This window comes from Lemur catta, chromosome 1 (assembly GCF_020740605.2).
Source record: "Lemur catta isolate mLemCat1 chromosome 1, mLemCat1.pri, whole genome shotgun sequence".
NCBI lineage: Eukaryota > Metazoa > Chordata > Mammalia > Primates > Lemuridae > Lemur > Lemur catta.
Window position 1 is genome coordinate 206,471,294 of NC_059128.1, and position 26,026 is coordinate 206,497,319.

Genomic DNA, 26,026 nt, shown 5'->3' on the forward strand with positions numbered 1-26,026 from the left:
CAGTTAATAAAAGTATGTGCCTACACTGTCGACACAGTTTTGCCATCAGTGGTAGCTTGTTTCTGCCAACAGCCAAAAAGCCTGGAGAGTGAGTGGTGATGAAATCACAAAAGCCATTTTCCACAGCTTGTTGAGAATTGAATATTTTTCCTTGCAAGAAGTGGCCCAAAGCCTGGAAAAAGTGATAGTCAGTTGGTGCAAGGTCTGGTGAATATGGTGGATAACAAAGAGTTTTCCAAGTCCAGCCTTTGTGGTTTCAGCAGCATTGTTTTTTGGGGACATGGGGTCTTGGAAGAGGATTGGCCTGTCTCTGTTGACCAATCTTGGCTGCTTAAGCATCCTCATCATTTCATTCAACTGGTGTCAGTAGACGTCAGCTGTAATCGATTAACCAGGTTTCATGAAGCTGTAGTGGATAATACCAGCGCTGGACCACCAGACACCATTAGCTTTTTTTGATGAATAATTGGTTTTGAACTATATTTTGGCACTTCATTTTTATCCGACCATGGTGCCGAATGCTTGAAATTGTCAAAAAGCATCCAGTTTGCATCACACATACCAATACAGTGTAGAAATTGTTCGCTTCATGTCATGATGGCAAAGAAAGGAAAGCTTCGAGACAATTTCTCTTAGGCTCATTTAATTCATGTGGTACCCATCTATCTAGCTTCTTTACCTTGCCTGTTTGTTTCAAATGGTCTAATATTGTTGGAATAGTAGTAATGTCAAACCTTGCTGCTAATTCATGTGTAAGTTGAGATGAATTTGCTTACACTAAGCTTTCAGCTCATCGTTATCCACCTTGGTCTCAGGCCACACAGATGGCTCATTTTCTTTTTCTTTGTTTTTGAAACAGACTCTCACTGTATTGCCCAGGCTTCAGTGTCACGGCATCACCCTAGCTGACAGCAACCTCAAACTCCTGGGCTCAAGCAGTCCTACTGCCTCAGCCTCCCAAGTAGCTGAGATTATAGGCATGCACCACCATGTCCAGCTAATTTCTTTGTATTTTTTTAGTAGAGACGGATCTCGCTCTTGCTCAGGCTGGTGTCGAACTCCTGAGCTCAGTCTCCCAGAGTGCTAGGATTACAGGGGTGAGCCACTGTACCCGGCCTCATTTTCAAGATTAAAATCACCAGAACAAAACTTCTCAAACCATAGGCATACTGTGCATTCATTAGCCACGCCCTTCCCATATATTTTGTTGATATTTTGAGCTGTCTGCACTGCATTGGTTCCATGATGGCATGCATATTAAAAAAATAACACGAATTTTTGACTGATCCGTGGTTTCACAAAAATTGCTCTGAAAAAAAAATTGAAAGATAATCACAATCCAAAACATGCATTTCAAAGACTGAGGATGTACCTTCACAATAAAAATAAGAAGTGTCAAGGTGAAATGTGAGAGATACTAACTGTCAAACTTACCTTAAGGAAATTGGACATTCCATACTTAGTAACCTACTAGAATAAAGCAATTTCGGTAGTTTTAGGACCTGTCTTTTCAGCAATTCAAGCTTGAGGTACATTCACTATAAATCACCAAGAGATACTCTAGTCTGTTTACATGAACTGCCTTTCTGAGATAGTGGTTGGAATGGGCACTTTCCTCCTGGTTCTTAGGATATTCTTTTTTTAATCCTCAGCATACTGGAGAAAACAATCATTGATCATTTACTGTTTGGGTCCAGTGGACCATTTTAATTTTTTTGAAATTATTTTTAAGTCATTTTACAAATAATTTTACAGAAGTATGAATAGTGAAGTTCAGTATCATTAGACATTTTAATAAGAGTTTAAACATAACAAATCCAACTTTTAATTCTGTTATTTTCCTGTTTTGATGATACATTGGCCTACAGTGGATACAGTTCTCTAAATGTTACTAACTGCTCAGCTGTCATGTGTGAACCTAGGACATATTCAGATTAAAAATACATCTCTAATAAATTCTAGCTTCTTCTGTTTATTCTTACACTTGGATCATCAGAATGCAATACTTGAATACTTTGGAATTTTTGGTGGCTTCTTATTTTATTGAAGAGGAAGTGGCCATCTTTGCACTGTAATTATGTCATATTTAGCCATTTGGGTTGACTAATCCATTGAATTTTTTTTGTCATTTGTTCCTGGTCACCTTTGTGTAACACACCTACCTTTGGTGTTTTTCCATTGAGGAAGTATTGGTGCGCAAACATCTTAAATGAGAGAATACTGTCATGGATTCTTTTAGAAAAACAGAATGATCCAAGCTCTTGTTGAAGGATTTTGTGTGATGAATTCCCAGTTGAATGAGTAACCTGAATGAGAACACCTTCTATCCTTTTTCTCCTTAGAAATACATTGAAAACATTCATCTAGGATGTCGCCATCTGAAGACTTCATAGTCTGAGATTTTGCTTTATAAGATACTTTGACATTCATCAGTAGAATCTAGTGTGCTCCTATCTCTTTGCATCCATCTTCTGATTGCTCTAATAATAATGAAAGACCTTCCTCTGTAAATTTTCTCCTCTTTGCAGTTATGGGTGGAAAATAATAAATTATGAATTTTCAACTTAGTAGTCAGAAGCAGACTACAAGAATGGTGTCTTTGGTCTTTTTGTACTTTCGCAAAAGAGATCCAGTACTTTAGGCTATGCAATAATGAAACCATAGGATGATGCAACAGTAATGATGTATTTCACTGTTATATTCTTCTAGATGATGCCTTCATTCCTCTGTTTTCTTAGTTTTCTTTAAGTCTAACTGGGAGTAATTGATAAATGATGATGAAATAGTAAAATGTTTCAAGTTACAGGAAAAATAAGACCCCTAGATTCTACCTTAGATTTATAAAAGGACACAATGGTTACATGTAATAATTTCAAGATAGGGAGAGTTTTACTCTATTATACAAAAGAGTAAAATTTCTTGTTCTTTGGAAAACCACAAAGAATAAAAGTCATAAAATATTGATGGTTGTGTCACACGTGAGCAAGCCCAGGTTGACCTTGTGATGTGAATTGATCTGATCAGATGGTATTAAAAACTTTAGTAGATTACTCTCAAAAAAAGTCATAAAATATTGAACCTTTTGAATAGTTACATCTGCATATACAGGAAACTAAAAAGCTAAAATTGTGTCCATTGGGCCTTGATTGGTATATTGACTTTCTTGTTTTTTCCTCATAGCTTTTTTGCTAATCATGGTGTACAGTGAAGTTGATCATTAGGTTTTGACTTATTTATTTACAGTTCCAGTATTCCCACCAGTTCCAAGTTTACTCTCAAATCATCTTAATAGAACCTTCAGGCTTCTAAAAACATTTGCCTGTCTATAGTTGTTTGCATTTATCTCCTAGATGGCTCCTAATATTCACTGGTAGTTTTCCCTGGCCCCCTCTACAAGGGCAATCTTAGTTCCTATAATCAAGATTCTTTTCGAGATGGTTCCTCCCAGTACCAGTCCTGCCCCTCCATGTATTGAAAATACATTAAACAAGCTGCTGAATCATAAGACATAATCCCTAGGAGAAACTTCTGTAATCTTTTATGTTAATAAAACTGATATTTACAGATATAAAGACTATGATATTTAATTTTTCTTGATAGTAGTTTTTGTAAGATACTTATATACTCAGAAGACTAAATGTATAATTTTTTGTTAGTTAGCTAAACAATTGTACATTTGATTTAGGTCCTTCAGCAAAGGATCTGAGCGTCATATCCTTGAAGGAATTTTAAAATTCGGTTTATTACGTTTTGAAAACAATTCCTAATTTTGATGAATAACAGTGACAGAAACTGAAAAACCTATGTTTTACATTGCGTAAAAGAACATTTTAAAAAAATATTTATGTTTAGTAAACCTCATGAATTTGGAATTAGATTTTCAAGAAGCCAAATTGCTCAAAAAATGTTTAGTTTTATATTTAAGTAGTAAAATTTAATTGTATATACCACTTTCATTAAACTGCATTTAGTACAATTTCAAGCATGTAACATTTTTGATTCTCTAGTTTAGTGGGATTTGGCATTTATAACAAGTCATTGTTTACAGTGTTGAAATCTTTTGGGAAGAATGGTTAAAGACATTTTTTCATTTTTCCCCCCTTTTCAGGTATATTCAAGAGCAAATGACCAAGAACCATGTGGATGGTGGTTGGCTAAAGTTCGGATGATGAAAGGAGAAGTAAGTGGTCTTGAAAATACCTCAACTCTTTGTTTTTGCAAATGTTTTCCCAACTCTTCTTTTTTATTTTCCTAAAAGCCTACCTCAGAAATAGTTGATCAAACATTTCAAAAGTTCATTAGCATTAATTTCTGTTTGTGTTCTATATTGGCAAACACCAAAGCTGCTCTCCAGAGGTACACCTCAAGCATGTAAAGACCACCAAGTTTCATGCTTGTAAGAACCTATAACCTAGTTTAGGCAAACCAGATTGATGTAGCTAAGCTGTGGTTAGTATTTGTGGCACACGGGGGAGGGTCTGTTGGTTAAGCTGAGCAAGGTAATTAGAACTTCATTTAAAGTTTATTATTTTTGTTCAGATGGGATTTTTAAAGTATTTTGATGTCTTTTAGTTTTATGTCATTGAATATGCTGCTTGTGATGCTACTTACAATGAAATAGTCACATTTGAACGACTTCGGCCTGTCAATCAAAATAAAACTGTCAAAAAAAATACCTTCTTTAAGTGCACAGTGGATGTTCCAGAGGATCTGAGAGAGGCGTGAGTAATTTTATTTATTATTTTGTTTTTGTTTCTGTTTTTTTTTTTTTTTTTTTTTTGAGATAGTCTCTGTTGCCTGGGCTACAGTGCCGTGGCATCAACCTAGCTCACATCAACCTCAAACTCCTGGGCTTGCCGCCTGCCTCGGCCTCCCCAAGTAGCTGGGACTACAGGCGCTTGCCAACACCCCTGGCTAATTTTTTGTATTTTTATTAGACATGGTGATCTCGCTCTTGCTCAGGCTGATCTCGAACTCCTGACTTCAAGCAATCCTCCCATCTCGGCCTTCCAGAGTGCTAGGATTATACGCCTGAGCCACTGTGCTTGGCCCTGAGTGATTTTATTTACTGTTGAATTGCTTTGTGAATTAGGAGGATTTTTCAGTGCTACCAAACAATCATTTCCCCCTCAAACACTCAATCAAAATTTTCTGGTAGAAAATCTTTTGATAAACGACATTTTTAATGAAATGAAATGCCAACTTCACATTACAACTTTTCTCTTAATCTATTATTGAGGTTTTACACTTAAATTAATTTCTCTCTAGGTGTGCTAATGAAAATGCTCATAAAGATTTTAAGAAAGCAGTAGGAGCATGCAGAATTTTTTACCATCCAGAAACTACACAGCTAATGATACTGGTAAGATAACACTATATTTTAAGGTAGCTAATTAATGGGTATTGCAGACATTTTGTAATTAGATATTTCAAAAGATAAAAGCTTAGGTAAACTTGATGTATAGTGAATTTATTAATATAGTGTGAGAGAAATTTTTTTTGTAGCTGTAAAACACTAATTACTTTTGATGTCTTCTGGAGTAAGGAGAAGAATAAAATTCTTAACGTGACATTCTTAACATCATAAAATTCTTATGTGTGGGATCCTGGATTTCCCTCTGTCCAAATGTATTCTGAATAGCAGATCTAAATACTATAAGAATTCAGAAAGGAAAGTAGGATTACTCAGGGAGGAGGGGAGTATTGGGTGAAGGGAGAAGTGTGGTAGATGAGAATCAAGGAAGGGTTTGTATAGAAGATTGTGCTTTTGTTATTTTGAGAAATGATTCCACTTTTGAGTGATTAACTTGTTTGTATATAGTCTGCCAGTGAAGCAACTGTGAAGAGAGTAAATATTTTAAGTGACATGCATTTGCGAAGTATTCGTACGAAGTTGATGCTTATGTCCAGAAATGAAGAGGCCACTAAGCATTTAGAGGTAAGTGGGTTTACTTACAAAAGGTTTTTTATGCATCCCATTTAGTTTCATGAGTATATTCTTCATGTTCCCTGGTTCAAACGACTTGCCTCTTATATAAGGTACCCTAGGGCTTCTTTTGTGGCTAATATCTGGCGTGGTCATGTCCTTAGAAGAACTGCTTTTCCATTTTACTTTTATCAAACATAGCCTTTCATCTGATAAATGCCTTTTGACCTTTTTTTAGGATTTAGATGACAGATGCCAAATAGCTTGGAAACTAACTAGGGATACCCTATAGAACTTGTATTGATAGTTCTTTGCTCTGTCTTTAACCTTTTTTTTTGGTTTTAATTACTACCCTTTCACCTGTCAGTCATGATACACTTCCATCAGTAACTAGTTCACTGTGACAACTCTTGCGTAAGAGGAGAGGAGGACTAGGAGTGAGAGAGGCAACGTGTAACATATAGTTTCAAAATATTAATCCTTTCATTACTTCTCTGTTTTGTCCAAAGGTACTCTGTTTTCTTCTGCTCTTCCCTGCCATGCAATTAGATACAATCTTCCCCTCGCCCCTACACTCCCCAACTGAACACACATGCATTCACACACTGTCTTGACTTAAAGAGAAATTGAGGTATCGATAGGACAGATTTGTAAGTGTCCTCATTAGTTTGAAAGTTCCAAACAAGGGATATGTGAATGAATTTTGAAACCAGAATCATCTGAACTGGAGAATTGCCTATGTCTGTAATTTTGGAAAATTGTTGTAGAATGACTGTTTTCTGTGACCATAAGTAAATACACAGATCAAACTATTTTTTTTCTTTGATTGTTATCACATCAGATCAGTTTATTCTTTAAGAGATTGACTTTTGGCCTTTAACTTGGTTTTTTTTTTTTTTCCATTTAAAAAAATTGTATCTCTCTGTACTTGTAAAGAAATAAAGTTAAAAGAAAAAAAAATTAAAAAAATTGGTTTTAAAAGTACAAGTAACACAAAATTTGCCATCTTAACCAGTTTTATAGTGCACAGTTTAGTAATGGTAAATATATTTACATTACTGATCAATCTCCAGAAGTTTTCATCTTGCAAAACTGAAAATCTGTATACCCTTCAAACAACAACTTCATGCTTTCTGGCTACCCTCAGCCCCTGGCGACCACCATTCTGCTTTCTGTTATCTATAAATTTGACTATTCCAGATACCTCTGATAAGTGAAATTATACAGCATTAGTCATTTTTGTGACTGGCGTATTTCACTTAGCATAATAATGTTTCATCCATGTTGTAGCATGTGTCAAGTTTCATCCATGTTGTAGCATGTGTCAGAACTTCCTTTTTAAGGCTGAACAATAATTGCATTGTGTGTATGTATACCACATTTTGTTTATCCATTCAGTTGACAGACATTTGGGTTGCTTCCACTTCTTGCCTATTGTGAATAATACTGTGAATGTGCATGTATAAAAACCATTTTATTTTTGATCTTTTTTGAAAATTCTAATTTTCTTCTCTCGCTAGTGTACAAAACAACTTGCAGCAGCTTTTCATGAGGAATTTGTCGTGAGAGAAGATTTAATGGGTCTGGCAATAGGAACACATGGTAGTAATATACAGCAAGCTAGGAAGGTTCCTGGAGTTACCGCTATTGAGCTAGATGAAGATACTGGAACATTTAGAATTTATGGAGAGGTAAGCTGTTTTGTCTCCTGGCTTGGCTAACTTTATTATAACCTATTGACCATCTGTTGTTTGATGACATTTTATCTGGAATTTTAATTTCCCAGTAAAACACTTGAGATAGAATTTATCCATTTAAAATCATTCAGCCTAGTGATCATACTTGTGCAGGTGATTGAAGTTGATTTTTGTATTGGGGGAATAAAAGATTTTCTGAGTAATTTGTAGTATTTTTAGAAGTTCCTTTACTAATTGCTTCTGAGTTTAATTCAGTTTTATACCCATTATATATAAGTTATCCAAGTATTTTTTGTGTGTTTACTGTGTGTCAGGCACTTGACAGTAGTAAATAGCATGTGATAGAATAGCTTTTATAGAACTTGAATTTGGATAATACTTTGTCACTGGTTAATTATGACATTTGTAGGGATAGAAAATTAATGTAAAATTCACCTGGGCATGGTGGTGATGCCTATAGTCTGACTTACTTGGGAGGCTGAGGCAGGAGGATCACCTGAGCCTAGGAGTTTGAATCCAGCCTGAACAATGTAGTGAGACCCCATCTGTTTAAAATAAATAAATAAAGGTAGATATATATGTGTGAAAAATTTATATACACACACATATATTAAAAAAAATAAATTGAGACTTTTTATTAAGACCAATCTTCATGGATTTTTTTCTTTTTTTTTTGAGTGGTAAATTCAAGTCAAGTTTTCATATATAACTCTTAGGAAAGATTGTTTAGTAAATCTGACGAGAGGCTTCATTTGTATTTCTGAAACCTTTAAAAGTGGGCAGTATGATATATAATAATTAAGAGTACAGGCTTTGGAGATACACTGGGTTGGAATCCTGTCTCTACCACTTTGGGCTTGGAACAAATTATTTCCTTATGTGAGTATCCTCATTGTAAAATAAGAATAATAATACTTACATTGTTTATGAGGATTGATACATTTTTAAAACTTTGCAGTGTATGTGGTATATAGTGGGCACTCAATGAATTTGAACTATGGGTATTAAAGAACAAATAAAAGTGGATAGTGACTGAGAACTATAAAATCTCTTTAGAAAACCTTCTTCTAGTTCTTTAAAATTGTACCCATTAGAAATTATGAATTTTAATTATCTTAGTAGGTACTTAAAAAGATTGCATCTCTACAAAAGCAGCTTTTAAAATAATTTCCGATGTTGAGAATAAATAAAAAACAATTTAGACAATTTGTTATTTTAACATTTATTATGAGAAATACAGCATGAGAGTATGGACCAGTATAATCAGGATTGGGTTATAGTTTGACTATTCAGCAAAAGCGTCTTAGAGATATCTAACATTTTTTGTTTTTAATAGTACTGACAGGTTTTTTTTTGACACCTTTAATGATGACTTAGAATTGTCTTTTTTTAAAATGTACTTCATGAGTTACTCAACCTGAAAAATCTCTCCCCAGTGGGCTGAGCATAATGTTTTAGTAGAATATAATCATTCAGAATTTTCTCTTTTTCTCATGTTTTTGTTTTGGATTATGGGTTGCTTCAGCATTGAAACAGGTTTTCATGTTTATTTTTCCTTCCATCTACAGAGTGCTGATGCTGTAAAAAAGGCTAGAGGTTTCTTGGAATTTGTGGAGGATTTTATTCAGGTTCCTAGGAATCTTGTTGGTAGGTACTTCTACTAAATGTTAAATATTGTTTAGTTACATATAATGACTTAATTGAAATTAGTCTTATAGTCTGATACCTTATTCTACTTGTGTGGAACATTTAGATAACAATACTTATTTTCATTTTGGGATAATAACATTTTATGTGACTTGTACCTTGTTATCGTCCTATGTTAAAAAGTAAAGATGTTTTCTTCTGTACAGGATGACCCTCACTAATAAGACCCATGATTTTTATAACAGTTTGTCAGTACAGTTTTTTTTAAAGCCTTCTCACCCTTTGGGAGCTTTCCTATTCTCTTTCCCATAACATTCTTTTATCATTTACATATCCATCAAAATTATAATAGTACTTTTTGAGAAGGTGTTTGTGATAATTGTTTTCTTTTGTTTAGTGAAGAAGAAAAGGTAACAGTGGACTAACAATAGGGTAATAAACTTCTACACGATAGGCCCTGAATAAATAATAATTGGTTGTTGCAAAGGAGTAGAATAAGGTAAGAAGTTGTGGGCAGGAGAGAAGGATGGTGATGATAAGAGGGGATTGATTGATACCAACCATTAATGAAACTGTTATACTCATAGGTTATAAGTTAAGTGACAAAAATTTGAGTTTGAAGCTATGGTTAAATGAGTAATATAGCTTGGGGTGAGTTAATTAATAGCTTTGTTATTAATATGTCCTATATCTGTGTTGTTTGTCTTTTTAAGTGCTGTTTGAGGCAATTGGGAAGGCTTCAGTTATGTGTAAAGTACTCAGTGACTAGCCTAAAACTTTAATATAAAAAGCATCAACATAATATAGTGAAGTTTACTAGGAAGGGGATGAGTTTTGTTGCCTGTTGTGTCTCATTAATTTTTTTGACCTTAAGGAAATAGACCAGCTCTTTGTCTTCATTTATATAGTGTGGCCTGTTCTGCCTTTTGAAAATGATTTGTTAACCATTGGGTGTTCCATTTTTCGAATCCTGTAAAACAAACATTAATTGAAAAATTAAAAAAATCCATTCTAAAAAGAAGGGTTTTTTTGGGCCAGTAACAAGTAGTGTACTCAAGGAAAATAGTTTACAACACAATTTGTTTCTTGGAATTCAACTATTAGTATTTATGTAAAATGCTTTTCAATTCTGCCCAAACATTTGGATGGATAGATTTGACATGCTGCCATTTATGTAAACTTTATCAGTTCTTGGTATATCATTATTCATTGTAGATTGAACTGCTGGAGAGATGAGTTAAGATGTTAAAATTAAACATAAGCTTGAAGAATTTTATATGGTTTTAATAAACATTTTTAATTACTAAATGTTATCAGTGTTTATCATTGTCAAATGAAAACTACTTTGACTAGAAAGCTGCTTTTGAAAATGATCCCCTTTTTTGTTTAAATCATACTCAATTATTAACATTTATCAATACTCACCTTGTGGTAGCTGGTCTACAGAATTTAATTTAACTTTACTAAGGTATCCTTACCTGTAAAAATGATTTTGGTGATAGGTTTGTGAAAGGGAATCGGATTTGTTTCCAAACCAATCATCCTGTAGAAGATAGCTTTGGTCTTGCAGAGTTGTGGTAGTGTTAATTGTGAGTAAGAATTCCTGATACTTAAAAAATAAGGGAATTGGATATATTTATAGTTCCCTGATTCTTCTCTTTATTTATGTATCAGTGCAGTGATGTGAGTACTTGTTGTGTCTCTCTTTTCCTGTATTCTGTCTTGGTTGGCTTTGGTGATGTGGGTTGTTTGTGTGCTTTTTAGGAAATACGCAGCAGCACCTATTAATATTACATGTTGGTGAAGTAGTCGAGTAGTGTAAAAATTTCTGTTGGTTGTCATGTATAATAATACTATATTTTCCTCCAAAACGTTTTGTGGGTGATGCAGTCTTTTGAAAAGTAGTGCATTCTTAGTCCAAGTGAGAGAGAAAAAGAGGAGTGAGGAATAAAAGGGAATGAGGACCACTTGGTGGGTAAGTTCCAGAGAGGATTTCTGTATACATTTGAGTTCTAAGTTTCTAGGACTCAACCATTCCTACCCCTCTCAAATCAAGGGGAAAAATGTGTGAACGTGATTTGAATATGGATCAAAGCCTTTCACCTCTTGTAGGCCTACCTTAATCACTTCTTTGTCCCTTTAGCATTTATACTCAATGCTCAATTTATACTACAGGTCTGCTTCAATTTGTCAATATGCTCTGGAATTTAAACTGTGGAAATGATCAATTAAATATTGACGGTTTCTGGTGGGACTAAATAAAACTTGAAGGTAGGTCCCTGCCAAGGACCCCAGAAGAGTGTTGGATGATCACTCACAACTGGTATAGTTCACAAGAAGGAAGTGGCAAAAATTCGGGGGGAGGGATTATGGAATATCAACCTGATTTTTGTTTGTCAAAAAGAAATTTGCTTATTTTTAGCAGGGTCAAGGATGGAGTCGCTGCTTGAGCTTCACTGTGTTAACAATGAAGGTTGCTTTTATGTGCTGCTGCTAGGGCTGCTCAGAGAAGACATACGTCATGTGAATTCCCTGTCCTGTTTTTTTTTTTTTCCCTGTCCAATGGCTGCTACTTTTCAGTTTAGGGTTATTAATGGGGCAGATGGTTTGAGAGTAGTAAACAAGAGTAAAAACATACCATTATAGTGCTTGTGCTGTGCTGACCAGGTTACTGTTGTTATTGTTCCCTAATTCATTCTTTAATGGAAACTGTTCTTTCAAGGATGTAATAGGACAAATTTCCATTTTAACCCTTTTAAACTAAAAATTCAAGTTTTTTATGAGAATGAGTTTGTAAAAAAAATTAATTGGGTATGTGGACAAATATGGTGTTGCTATTAACTTTATATGTGATATATCTGTTCCATACAATGGTTACCTGGATATTTACTTCTGTTAGTAGGTGACATTATCCAGTATTGCTTTGTATTTTATGTGAGCATATGTTAAGCTTTGAAACTAGAGAGTAAGTTCCTCAGGGGAAGAGAGTTTTCATTCCCTTCCCCACACTCCTCAGTTTCTCCTTTAATTACTGTGTACTTGTGACTGCTGTTTGACAGACTTAACAAGTGTGGAGAAGGTAAATAATTTGAATTGCATGTCATTTTACAGTGTTTCATACCTAGCAAGACAGCATATCATACACATGCTTTATGGACTTGTATATAGCTGTGAAATACTTAAAAAACTTCTTGGTATAAAATGTAATACTTGTAAACATACCATTTCACTGAAGAGAAATATTCTAAAGTTATCTTCAAATCACAGATATCTTTTGGACAAATAGAAACTTGAAAATAAAAGTAAGATTGAATTTGTTACTTGTGTGAATATATGTAATAAACATAAATTGATGATGATTAATTCCAAAATAAAATAGTTTTTGCCTTTATGTATATATCCAAGGTTTTTAAATAGATTGGATATTTATTAAAATGATACAGTCATTTAAAAATGTTTAGAGTTTGAAAATTTCTTACAAGGGAGCAGCATTGTCAATCTCAGTTAATATCCTTAGGCATACTGAAGAGAAGGAAGTTTCAGACCAAGCATAAAATTCTTCGGTAGTCCTTAGGGTGGTACGTTCATTCAAAGTACAAAGATGGAGCTTTGCTTAGTGGTTACAATTTGATAGCGAGTTATAAATTATTTGGGCTGGTGTTGAAAAGATAGCAGAATTGGTTTTTTAACATACCATTATTTTTTTCTCTTACTAAAGGAAAAGTAATTGGGAAAAATGGCAAAGTTATTCAAGAAATCGTGGACAAATCTGGTGTGGTTCGGGTGAGAATTGAAGGAGACAATGAAAATAAACTACCTAGAGAAGATGTAAGTATTTTAAATTAATTCATTTGCGTATTTTTTTTTTTCATATTTCCTTGGCTGACTTATTAACGCTATTTTGGAAATAGTTGTATCTATGGAGTTACTTACCGTGAGTTTTTGTTTCTTGTTTTTAAAATTCTGTTTTTTATGTGACTGCTTTACACGCTTAGAAAACACATCATCTTTTAATTGTGTGGGCTTTGGGTTCTTAGTTGGTTTGTCAGTATTTCAGTAAAAAAGCCAATTCTTGATATAAAGGTTTCAGTTTGATAATCTTACCAGTCCTTTTTTTATACTTAGAGTGTAAATCTGTAGAACTTGATATTTTCAACAAAACACCCGTTGTAAAGGAACTCTTGCTTATATTCTCCTTGACTATATAGAATCTAAAAGTATTGACCATTTCTTAATCAAAATTCCCTTTACTTGTTATGTCACTATTAATTCTTGTACCAACTTTCTAAAATTTCTTTTTCATTCTCTGTGTCTTCACCTGTTGATACTTGTCCATAATTCTGTTCTTTACTCCTTGTATATCACTTCAAGGATCTCACATTTGTGGCTCCAGTGGTCAACTCTGTATACTTGAACTTTGTATGCCTGAATGTAAGGAAAGATTTTTCCTAAAGTGATCTCCCAGAAAGCAGTACACTCACAACTTCTTTAGTTTTGCACAATAGAGTACTGTTTGGGGGAATTTGTTAACCTATTGGATAGAGTAAATCTTTTTTGAAAAGAAAGAGAAAGCTGTATACATTTAGCCCAGATAAATATCCTGACACTAAGTATTAGGTGTTGTAAAGATCCTATTAAAGATAGCCACTTCCTTTATTCCTTTTAATTAGTTAGAATGTGGAGATGAATATACATTTGAAAATGAATGAGGATAAACAAATGTCTAAGTATTATACAAATGAATACTTGTGGCTTGGAATGCTATTTTCAGTCGTTCCTTCCCTTCCCTTTCCCTTTCCTTCCTTCCCCCTTTCCTTTTCCTTTTCCTTTTCTCTTCCTCTTCTTCTGCCCTGCCTCCCTTCTCCCCTCTTTTTTCTCTTCTCTCCTGAGGCAGGGTCTCACTCTGTCATCAAGGCTAGAGTGCTGTGGTGTGGTCATAGCACCTGTAACCTCCGATTCCTGTGCCTCAGGCAGTCCTCCTAGCTCAGCTTTCCAAGTTGCTAGGACTATAGGGGCACGTGACCACAGTCAGCTAATTTTTTAAAAAGTTTGTAGAGACAGGGTCTGGATCTGGCTGTGTTGTTCAGGCTGGTGCCAAGCTCTAGGCCTTGGGCAGTCCTCCTGCCTCAGCCTCCTAAAGTGCTAGGATTACAGGTGTGAGCCACCATTATTTTTAGTGATTTCATTTAAAAAGTGTTTTAAATCTCATGTAACTTTCACTTTCTTTGTAAGTACCCGCTGTCCTATTTTGCACGATTTTAAGACTGAGATAGGGGTTAAAGTCGGTGGTGCCATACTATTATCATTGACACCTTTTCATGTTATACTTAGTATATAAAAATAATGGTGATCCATTTGGCATATAACCACCACCTGAAAATTGGATTTTGTTGTAAGCTTATTATTCTTCTAGGTTCTCCTTCATAAACAGAACTTACTCTACTTTTCTGTGTTTGTAGTTTTGCCATTGTTACTGCCATTTCTATCCCAGGGTTAAGAGACATAAATGCTTACAGAGGCCAAGCATTTAATGTAAATGGTTAAGCAAGTTGGAATGTATAAGATAGGGATGAAGGGGACAGCGCCTTTTTCCATGGGAATGTGTACCTTATGTTTTGCTACTTTGGATATTTTTAGAGAGACACAGGACACCTATAATGTACAAAGTTTTTTGGTTTTCAAAACACATGTTAAATCCGAAGGTTGGTATTGGCTTATTGGGAGCCACCATTTCACAATTTAAGCTGGAGACTCATTTTATAACATGTTTGATCTGAAGCTTTTGGTGATGGACCCCCTAGCCTGAGATGACCTTTCAGGTCTGTATAACAATTATTGTCTGTATAATTGAGTATTTAACGATTTTCTTTCAGTCTTAATTTATTTTCTAGTTGATCTTATGTCTCCAAACCAGGTTATAAACTTCTTGAAATCAAGAAGTCAAATCTGAGTTTTTATATTCTCTGTTCTCCTAGGCCTATACATCTTACAGAGTGTGCGCTTGATAAATACTTTAAGTCATTTAATTTAAACTTTTTAAAAAATAAGTTTGAGCTTTGAATTGTAAAAGATAATTTGTGTAAAGGTTAGACTAGCACAGATAGGGTGTAGCATTAATAATAAATGTGTATCTGTGTCTTGTCCATGTCTCTCCTTCCCTCTCCATCATGCCTAAAAGATTTTAGACTGTTGTCACGTGTTACTTTTGTGTCTTTGTTTTGCTATTAAAAGCAGTGCTGCAACAAAAGTCTCTTGTGACTCTTTGCCACGTATAACTTGAGGAAATTTCTGGAAGTGCATTTGTTAGATCCACAGGGTTTATGGCATTTAAATTTTTAGATCCTGGTCAATTATTTTCTCACATCTCCTCCATCAGTGTAGGAAATGTGTCTTTCACACGTTTGCCAATACTGGGTTTTTATCAAATTTCAGTTAGTGTCATTTCAGAAAGTGCATGTTATTTTTACATATGTTTAAAAGAAATTTATTTTTCAGTGAACCATCTCTTAGTCCTTCATGTAGTTTTTGTGTGATATTATTAGTGGGTTATAAGAGCATTTTACATTTTAAGCAGCTAGTCCTTTGCCTTTTCATAAGTGTAGCAAATATTCCTTGTTTCTTTGTACTTTATTTTTCCTGGGAAGATATTTTAAAATTTTTATATTGTTGGGTTTTTTAGGCTTTTTCTGTATGACCAGATTTTGTGTCATGATCGGCAAGGTCTTTTCTACTCCTAGATCATTCAGAAATCCATTTATATTCTCCAGGTTTGGTTTTTTTTTTTTTGGTATGTGTGTGTGAGACAGAGTCTCACTCTCTTGACTGAGCTAGAGTGGTGTCATCATAGCTCACAGCAACCTCAAACTCCTGGGCTCAACCTGTCATCCTGCCTCAGTCCTCTGGGCACACGTCACCAAGGCCAGCTAATTTTTCTGTTTTTGGTAGAGACAGGGTCTCACTCTTGCTCAGGCTAGTCTCGAACTCCTCAGGTCAAGCAGTTCTCCTGCCTTGGCCTCCCAGAGTGCTAGGATTACAGGTGTGAGCCTTTGCGCCCAGCCTAAATTTATACTGATTTTAGCAATTTAAAAATTTTTTTTGAAGTTTATTAGATGTAAATTGCATTGTGTTTTAGAAAAGATTTCCAAATTATATATTGTTATGTCAAATTCAGGCCTGAGCTTTGTTAATATATTAAATACTGAGGACGTTGTGTTCTCTTACAGGGAATGGTTCCATTTGTATTTGTTGGCACTAAAGAAAGCATTGGAAACGTGCAAGTTCTTTTAGAATATCACATTGCTTATCTAAAGGTTTGTATACAGCTCATATACTCTATTGTCATTGTTGCTATATTTACTGCAAAAAAATACAAAATGTCCACATGTTAAACATTTTTATTTGTAGCAAATTTTACATCTTTAAATAGTTTTACTTTTCTGAAACATGTTCCCAGAAAAGTATAAAATCTTTAAATATGTTTATTCAGCTTCAGATTTGCCATTTTTCTACACGAGAATTTAAATCTAACAAGTAGTTTGCCATGATAAAATGATTGGCCTGTGTGCATTCTTTTCTTCCCTCTGAGCTTTTGTATTTATTTCATTATTTAATAAATGGTCACTTTCTGTGTTCAGGTAATTTAACTCTCATCATTTATTTGCATATTCTATACTAGAGCCATTTTGTTTTTACTTTTGTACTTCATATAGAAATATGTTACAAAACCAAGAGTGATGTCAGGCTTCCTTGGTAACTTGGTATTATCTGAATCAGCTGCATTATCCCCATAGACATCATTTAATAATTCTCTTTTTAAATTTATTTTAATTGACAATAATTGTCATTCATGGAGTACATAGTGATGTTTCAGTATGTATTAAACATGGTGATCAGATCTGGGTAATTAGCATATCCATACCTCAAACACTTATTTCTTTGTGTTGGGAACATTCAGTACCCTCTTACTAGCACTTTAAAACTATCTAATATACTATTATTAACTGTAGTTATCCTACAGTGGTATAGAGCAGCATTCTTTTTTGGCACTGGCTATGGCTTCATGGAAGACAATTCTTCTGGGGGGTGGGGTTAGGGCTGGGGAATAGTCCCAAGATGACCTAAGCGCACCACATTGATTGTGCAGTCATATGTCTCTGCCAATGACAATCTGCACGTGCAGCCATTCCCCAGTGCCAGCCCCACTGCCCCAGCTTCACCCCAGATCATCAGGCACCAGACTCTGACAAGGAGCTCGGTGCCTAGGTCCCTTGCTTGGGCAGTCCACAGTAGGGTTCAAGCTCCTAGGAGAATTCAGTGTGGCTGCTGGTCTGACAGAAGTTGGAGCCCATGCTGTCATGCAGTGAAGGGGAGTGGCAGCAAACATATTGTAGATGAAATCTTGCTTGCTTGCCTGCCTGCCCATACCTCTGGCCATGCAGCCGTTTCCCAAGAGGCCACGAACTGGCACCCGTCCCCAGCCCAGGGGTTGGGGACTGTAGGGTAGAACACTAGAACTTACTCTTTCTATCCAGCTGTAATTTTGTATCCTTTGACAAATCTCTTCCTATCCCTCTCTTCCCACCACCCTCTGCACCCCTTTGGTATCTTCTGTTGTACTTCTAGTTTATGTAAGATCAACCTTTTTTTTCCCCTTAGTTTCCATTTTTGAGTGAGGAAGTGTAGTGTTTAACTTTCTGTTCCTGGCTTATTCTGCTTAACATAATGTCCTCTGGTTTCATCCATGTTGCCACGAATGACAGGATTTCATTCTTTTTTTTTATGGTTGAATAGTATTCTGTTGTGTGCTTATACCACAGTTTCTTACCCATTCATCTGTTGTTGGATACCTAGCTTGATTCTCTGTCTTGGCTATTGTGAATAGTGCTGCAGTAAACATGGGGGTGCAGATGCCTCTGATAGAATGATTTTCTTTGGATAAATTCCCATAGTGGGATTGCTGGATCATGTGGTAGTTAGTTGTATTTGTAGTTTTTTGAGGGACTTCCATACTGTTCTCCATAGGGGCTGTGCTTGTGTAGTTTGCATTCCCACCAGTAGTGTTTTAAGAGTTCCTTATCTTTGTTATTTTTTGTCATCTTATAATAGCCATCCTAAATGGGGTGAGATGATACCTCGTTTGTGTGGTTTTAATTTGCATTTCTATGATGACTAGTGATGTTGAGCATTTTTTTTTTTTTTTTTCATATTTTTTGGCCATTTGTATGTCATCTTTTGAGAAATGTCTGGTCAGATCATTTGCCTATTTTTTAATTGGATCATTTGTTCTTTTTCTGTTAAGATGTTTCAGTTTTTTATATATTCTGGATATTAATGCCTTGTCAAATGAGTAGTTTGCAAATATTTTCTCTCATTCTTTTCACTTGTTGATCATTTACTTTGCTGTGTAGAAGCCTTTTAGATTAATATAATCCCATTTGCTTATATTTGCTTTTGTTGCCTGTGCTTTTGAGGTTTTATTCATAAAATCTTAAACCCAGACCAGTTTCCTGAAGTATTTTTCCTGTTCTAGTAGTTTTATTGTTTTGCATCTTAACATTTAGGTCTTTGATTCATTTTGAGTTGATCTTTTTATAGGATGAGAGGTAGGGGTTTAGTTTCATTCTTTAGTTTCATTCTTCTGCATATGAATATCCAGTTTTCCCAGCACCATATATTGAAGAGACTGTCTTTTCCCCAGTGAGTGTTCTTGGCACCTTTGTCAAAAACCAGTTGGCTATAGATTAGTTTCTGGGTTTTCTGTTCTCTTCCATTGGTCTTTGTGTTTGTTTTTATACTAATACCATGCTGTTTTGGTTACTATAGCTTTGTAGTATATTTTGACATCTGGAAGTGTGAAACCTCCAGCTTTGTTCTTTTTGCTCAGGATTGCTTTGGCCATTCAGGGTCTTTTTGTGGTCCATACACATTTTTGGATTTCTATTTTTGTGAATAATGTCACTGACATTTTTATGGAGATTGCATTGCATCTATAGATTGCTTTGAGTAGTAGTCATTTGATAATTCTTAACCAGTGTTACCAGAAGAGTTCATTCGATTTGATACATGAGTATTTTAGAAAAAGAAATGCCCCATAAATTATTAAACATTTATAATTGTTATTTTTACTCTTTCACTTTCATTCTTGCTGTTTCTCTTGTTTAGAGTATAGTCATATACCCAACTGTGCTTTCTCTGTATGTTTGCCTCCAAACCTGTTGTATCATTGCTGCTGTGTTACTGTTTTGAAAGCACCCCTGATAATGCCATTCCTTTTCTTTGAAATTCATCTTTAAAGGATATCTCAATTCAAACTGACATTCTTAGCCGATGCTTTATCTTTAGGTACTGTACTCCCTTTTGGCCAAGGACTTTGTCTAGACACCTACCTTGACGTACTCTAATGACCTCAATTTCTGAATGACCAAATTTACCAGTCCATCTAGGTCATAACTCATGTGTCACTACTTTGATAGGAAAGTATTAATAGCTTGTTAATATTACCTATCATATATGGTCCTTGTTCTTCATTTAGCAGTGCTTTAACTCCTTCAGGGCAGAATCTGGCAATATTGTATAATTATTAGCTATTAAATAAATAACTTATTTTAAAGCTGTTAAACATCCCCTTGAATGGGGAGAGTCCATATCTCCTTTTCTATAGCAACATGGTTGACACACTCTAAGGAATTCAGTAAATGTTGAATTGATTAAGCAAATGATCTTGTAAACTGTGTTTACTAGGAACACAATTCTGCTTTACCAAATAATTGGCGAGGGTCACAGCTTCATTTTTTGGTAGCAAGTACAGCTCTAGCTTTGGGTTTTAGGAAGACAAAAAGTTACATACAAGAAGACTTACTCTTTTTTGTTTTGCTTGTAGGAAGTAGAACAGCTAAGAATGGAACGCCTACAGATTGATGAACAGCTACGACAGATTGGTATGGGTTTCAGACCTTCTTCCACCAGAGGGCCTGAAAAAGAGAAAGGATATGCCACTGATGAAAGTACCATCTCTTCTGTACAAGGTTCTAGGTCTTATAGTGGAAGAGGCAGAGGTCGTCGGGGCCCTAATTACACCTCCGGTTATGGTAAAAAACATTTTTTTCTTGGCAGTAGTAGTTGTAGGGTAAAGTTTATGTGCTCCAAGACATTTTGCTTATTATAAGGTCATCACTGTATTGGCTTTGAGGATAGGAGGTAGTTCTGAGGTATACATCTCAATAGTAGTAATGGCATACTTTGTTAATCACCATAAAAGATATACAATAATTTCCAGGCAGTTGTGTAATGAAACGAAACATGTTTTTAAATTGGTAGTTCATAATCGTGTTTATTCTAAATATTTAGAATAAATACATATGAAACTTGTTTTTCAGATATTTTCCTAGTATAATTTTCTGCATTTCCCAGTAGAAACCAACAGTGGTGATACTGCTAGAAATCATCCTTTGTCTACCCTCTAAGAAAAGTAAAAATGAAAAATATGCTAATCACTCTGCCAAGATTACATATAGCGAATCTTCACTTGAGTTTAAAATGTACTTTATTGACTCATTTGGCATATTTGAATGTATTAACATCTCACATCTGAAATAACTTTGTATAATAATAGCATTTTACTAAAATTAGGGCTTTAAAAGTCAGAACATAAATATTTTATAAATGAACGTTTTTTGTAAAATACGTTTCACTGTGAGAATTTCACAGGAAGGAACCAGTGGAGTGGTGATAGTCAACCATTCTCTAATCCTAAATTCTCACTACTTCTTCAGCATTTTTCTACATTTGGACTTGGAGTTTAGCAGTGACCTGAGTTTTATTTTTTCTTCTCCCTCATTTTCTTCCTTTTTCTCTTCTATTTTCCTTCTCTCTTCTCCATTCCCTTGGGAAAATATTTCATAAACCTTTTCCAAAAATGTAAGCATTTAAAGGAAATAGAAATAAGTGCATGATTCCAGTGTACAGATTCAGGTCCATATTTCATATTTATTGAAGGATTGTCTAATGATGCCAGAGTTATATTTACTTATTACCGTCTTTCACTTGTTAAAGCTTAAGTATCCCTTCCCTTTAATGTCTTATCTCTTGTTCTCACTTTTAGTTTTTTTATTTTGGTTACTGTATTGAAACTTAAGAAGCAAAATTCTCGTATAGAAGTGTTCAGCATGTGAAGGGCTGAGAGAATTAAACAATTATTATTGTATTCCTGAAAATATATTTAATACAAAAGACAACCAGTAATTAAATAGAAATTAAATATATTTTGATTGATTTTTGAAGCATAAATTATTAGCACAGATAATTAGATTTGACTCTTTGGATTATGAGAATGATGAATTCATTGGAAGACTTTGTTAGCCTCTGGTGAAATCCGCTTATTGATAAAAAGGTCACTCTTGCAACATGCTTTTGTTGAGATTAGATAACAAAAGTGGTAGAAGAACATTTGGATTGAAGAAAGCTATGCAAATTGTTCAGTAGATGGCACTCTTACCTCTGAATCTTTGCAGAACTAGTAACATTGTATCTTTTGAAATAGCTGTTAAACTTGAGTGGGCTTGGGAGAGTAATAAAAAGCCATTTGAATTTGGTTGCAGATATTCTTGTATACTTTATATTTTTAGGTGGTTAATATAACTAATTTATATAATTCTTATAGAACTGTTCTATAAGATAACAGTTATATATATGGAATATATAGATATGTATCAGTTATATATACATCAATTCTGTAAGAATTATAAACATTTCTTAATGTCACATCTCTGAAGTTGGTATGTGTTTTACATTGGACACCTTACATTGTTAATTAGCGGCATTTTCTTTAATGGCACACAAAATATGTCTTACAATTGATGGCATCTTGGATTTGATTAAATGTGGTATTTAAACTTAATGCTTAGCACACATTACCATTGAAAATGATATAAACCGTCTTCACGGTAAGATACCCAGAAGTTTAGAGGAAAAATCTGATTTAAAAGTTGATTAAAAACAGGTTGCCTTTATTTTTGGAGTAAATAAAAATTGGATCAGTGTCATGAATTGTTTTTAAAGCCTTTTAAAAAATATTGAATTATGAACTTATATTTTGCAAAATTGAGGGGTTGAAATGATTGCAGTAGTTTCTATGGAGTATTAGTTTTCTATTGCTATAATAATAAATCATCACAAACTTAGAGGCTTAAGCAACACAGGCTTTATTATCTTAGATTTCTACAAATCAGAAGTCTGAAATGAGTCTTACTGGGCTCAAACCTTAAGTGTCAGCTTAGCTACATTCAATTTGGAGGCTCTAGGGGAATCCCTTTCTCTGTAGCTGAGAAAGGTTCTCCACTTTGAAAGACCCAAGAGATTTAGTTTGGGCCCACTTGGATAGTCCAGGATAATCCCCCATCTCAAGGTGCTTAACCTTAGTCTCATTTGCAGATTCCTTTTCACCATCACAAAAGCATTTAATATGAGTTAATAAGAGTTATTTAATATGAATAAAGCTGAGCGCAAGTCAATTCATTAGCCTTTTTGTTTTTTACTTCAGTATCTGTCTTACCTACTGAAATCTGTGATTTAAATATTTTCTTTATTTTGAATACTAGATTTAGGTTAATTTTAAGGAAGAATTTCCTAGCTTGTGACACTAGATTAGATAAATATGACGTTAGATTTTTAAGGAGAGTTTAATAGAAACTTTTGTTTCAAACTGAAATATTCATCATCTACCTTAAATTTTGGTAATATTTTCTGGCAGGGCAAAAGTTTGTAAACAAATTCAGAAGTTCTTACACATTCCAAAGGGGTTTTTCCCACTATTCATAAAATGATAAATTGCCTTTATTCGAATGTCTTTGACATCCAGTTAATAAAATGTTTTCTTATCATTTGGAGAAATAAGCATTAGAGGAGATTCATTCCCTTCCATGATATTTCATTCCCAACAGAGACTTGAAAGTGAGTAACAGAAACTGGATGTATTCTTTGTAAAATACACTTCCCACTAATTACTTAATTCATTCTTTTATAATCGACTAGTTACATCCATAGTTAACAGCATGTGGAGAAAAAGGGATGCATTGCAGAATTATGTTTAAAGGAGAAAGGAAGTTGGTAGGCACCTTCATTTGTTAAACTTTACATTTTGTCCCCTGCACCTTATTAGTTATAACTTTGTCTGAAGATCTCCTGTTGTGTGTTTATCTTCAGATGACTGTGGAGTTTAAATATAGGGAACTTTAAGGTATTTAGTAAATCATTCTTACTTGAGGAGTTTAGCAAGGGAATGTGAAAATCATGCAGTAACTTTACTGGTTGAAAAATTGTTATGCACATTTCTAGGCATTTGGGTACATTTAGAGTTATAAGATGAAGTTCTACCCTTTATCAAAGACCAGTTTTGAAGTAATTCCAAAGGGGAAAAAATACAGAACAACACATGACTATGCTTTTAGGAAATAAGAGAAGGGGGAGAGGTCTGTTTTTAGTTAAATTGGTCCGAAGCCAGAACTTGAACTAGACTCTGAAGGAGATGTATTTGATCATAGGATAGGAGGGAAGTGGCATCCCAGAACTAAGAAGTGAGAATGAGTGTGTGGGTGATTGGGTCATATATACTGCCACTTTGCATTATAATAATAGTATTGTGGGTTTCTTATGAAAACTTTGCAGTGTTTAAATTTTTGAAACGTCACCATTATAATACATTGTTACAATCTTAGAATTGCTCTGTAAACGTTAAAAGCAAAGGGCATACTGAATTTTCTTCTCAGTGGTCATGGCTTCATTTCTGATGGTTGTCAGGTGAGAGATATCTTCTGTCTCAGAAACCTTTTTAAAAATTTAGTAATTCAAATGTCATATTCTTCCAGTTTGAGACACAATTGCTAGTGAAACATGCTATTTTATGTACAACTGCTGAAAAAAAACACTCCCAGTTTATAAGAAAGACACCATCAATTATAAGAAATGTCCCGATTTCAGAGATGTTAAAATGTGAAGAAAAAAGTATATCAGAATCAGTGAAATAATAGAATGAATATACTGTACAATTAAACTATTCATTTTTCTAAATATGATTAAATTTGCGTTCAAATATTGGCAGTTAATTTTGTTTTACTAGTAATTCAGGTTAACTAAAACCTAAATGGGCAGCTAGACTTTTGGTTATCTCTCCATATTAAGTGCATTTTAATATTGATATGTGATGTTTGTATGTTTTCTGTAATTGTTCTATGGGTTGTGTTTCTGGACAATTCATTTTTTAATCTTGACTAGTAGATTCTATATTATTAGTATATATAACAATTGATTATTCCTTAGTAAGTTTCAAATTCATTTTAATTTTAAAGTAGCTCTCTTTGAAGTAGCCAAACAGTATGCTTATTCAAACAATAATTTTTAGGAAATAAAATTAAAATTTTAAGCTTTTTTTGTAGGGATATAATTGGCTTGTTTTCTTCTTTCCCAAGGTACAAATTCTGAGCTGTCTAACCCCTCTGAAACAGAATCTGAGCGTAAAGATGAGCTGAGTGATTGGTCATTGGCAGGAGAAGATGATCGAGACAGCCGACATCAGCGTGACAGCAGGAGACGCCCAGGAGGAAGAGGCAGAAGTGTTTCGGGGGGTCGAGGTCGTGGTGGACCACGTGGTGGCAAATCCTCCATCAGTTCTGGTAGTCTTTTATATACTATGTCAGCATCCATTCTTTGTAAAGAGTATAATCTTAAAAAAGTTAATCCATCTTCCAGGGCCACCCAATTTGGGAAGGTTCTCTTTCCAATTCACTGTCGTAGCAAAAATAGTAGACCATATAACAGTGTAAGGAAAAAAGCCCTGTGGTGGAGTGTTTCTTAGTGAAGGTTTATTTAGAATAATCAGGTCAGAACTTCAGTTGGCTGATTCTCTTTGTATTTTGAGGGTCAGATGTTCATCTCTTCAGTTTTTGAGGGCTTATGTAATTGGAAATTGTTTTTTATTTCTCTAGAATTTTAGTTATGTATGTTTGCCAGATAGACCTAGAGAATTCGAATGCACAGAGAGATCGCAGTACTTTTGTCTACTTAATATTGAAAACTAACTGGAAAGTATTCTTTGCTACACTATATGCTATTTTGAGAACAGGGAAAAATTGTGGAATCAACTTTAAGAAAATTTTATTGTTTGAGGAATTCAGCTGTAAAGAGGAGTGTTTTGATGACTAAAGATTTGAGGTATATAAGCAACTTTGTATTTGTTTACTTGTGCCTTTATAAAAATTTTCAAGGCTTTAAGTGGAGTTGCCAGGATGTTCTTGGTTTTGTAATAAGCTAGGGGAGAATTGCTAGGGATACATGAACTAGATTATTATATCAGGAATATACCTTTTTTTTTTTTTTTGAGACAGAGTCTCACTCTGTTGCCTGGGCTAGAGTGCCTTGGCGTCAGCCTAGCTCACAGCAACCTCAAACTCCTGGGCTCAAGCAATCCTCCTGCCTCAGCCTCCTGAGTAGCTGGGACTACAAGCATGTGCCACCATGCCCGGCTAATTTTTTTCTATATATATTTTTAGCTGTCTAGATCATTTCTTTCTATTTTTAGTAGAGATGGGGGTCTCGCTCTTGCTCAGGGTGGTCTCGAATTCCTGACCTCGAGCGATCCTCTCGCCTCAGCCTCCCAGAGTGCTAGGATTACAGGCGTGAGCCACAGCTCCCGGCCCAGGGATATAACTTTAACGTATTATTGTACACTACTTTAAGAAAATCATACTTTTCTTAATGTTATAAC

General features: G+C 34.6%; 1 protein-coding gene across 8 annotated transcripts in view; it reads left to right on the top strand.

The window, feature by feature from the left end:
• Positions 1–26,026, top strand: part of FXR1 (FMR1 autosomal homolog 1) — a 66,219-nt gene that overhangs the window by 32,730 nt on the left and 7,463 nt on the right. For 3 of the 8 annotated variants that reach the window (XM_045539746.1, XM_045539748.1, XM_045539750.1), the window contains exons 4-14: positions 4,109–4,180; positions 4,573–4,721; positions 5,269–5,362; positions 5,822–5,938; positions 7,447–7,617; positions 9,192–9,270; positions 12,989–13,098; positions 16,494–16,580; positions 20,150–20,207; positions 20,295–20,357; positions 24,732–24,935. In XM_045539746.1, the coding sequence (XP_045395702.1) occupies positions 4,109–4,180; positions 4,573–4,721; positions 5,269–5,362; positions 5,822–5,938; positions 7,447–7,617; positions 9,192–9,270; positions 12,989–13,098; positions 16,494–16,580; positions 20,150–20,207; positions 20,295–20,357; positions 24,732–24,935 (1,204 nt within the window). Of the gene's footprint in view, positions 1–4,108; positions 4,181–4,572; positions 4,722–5,268; positions 5,363–5,821; positions 5,939–7,446; positions 7,618–9,191; positions 9,271–12,988; positions 13,099–16,493; positions 16,581–20,149; positions 20,358–24,731; positions 24,936–26,026 lie in introns of all 8 variants that reach the window. The other 5 variants (XM_045539743.1, XM_045539745.1, XM_045539749.1 and 2 more) reach the window with 3 other exon arrangements.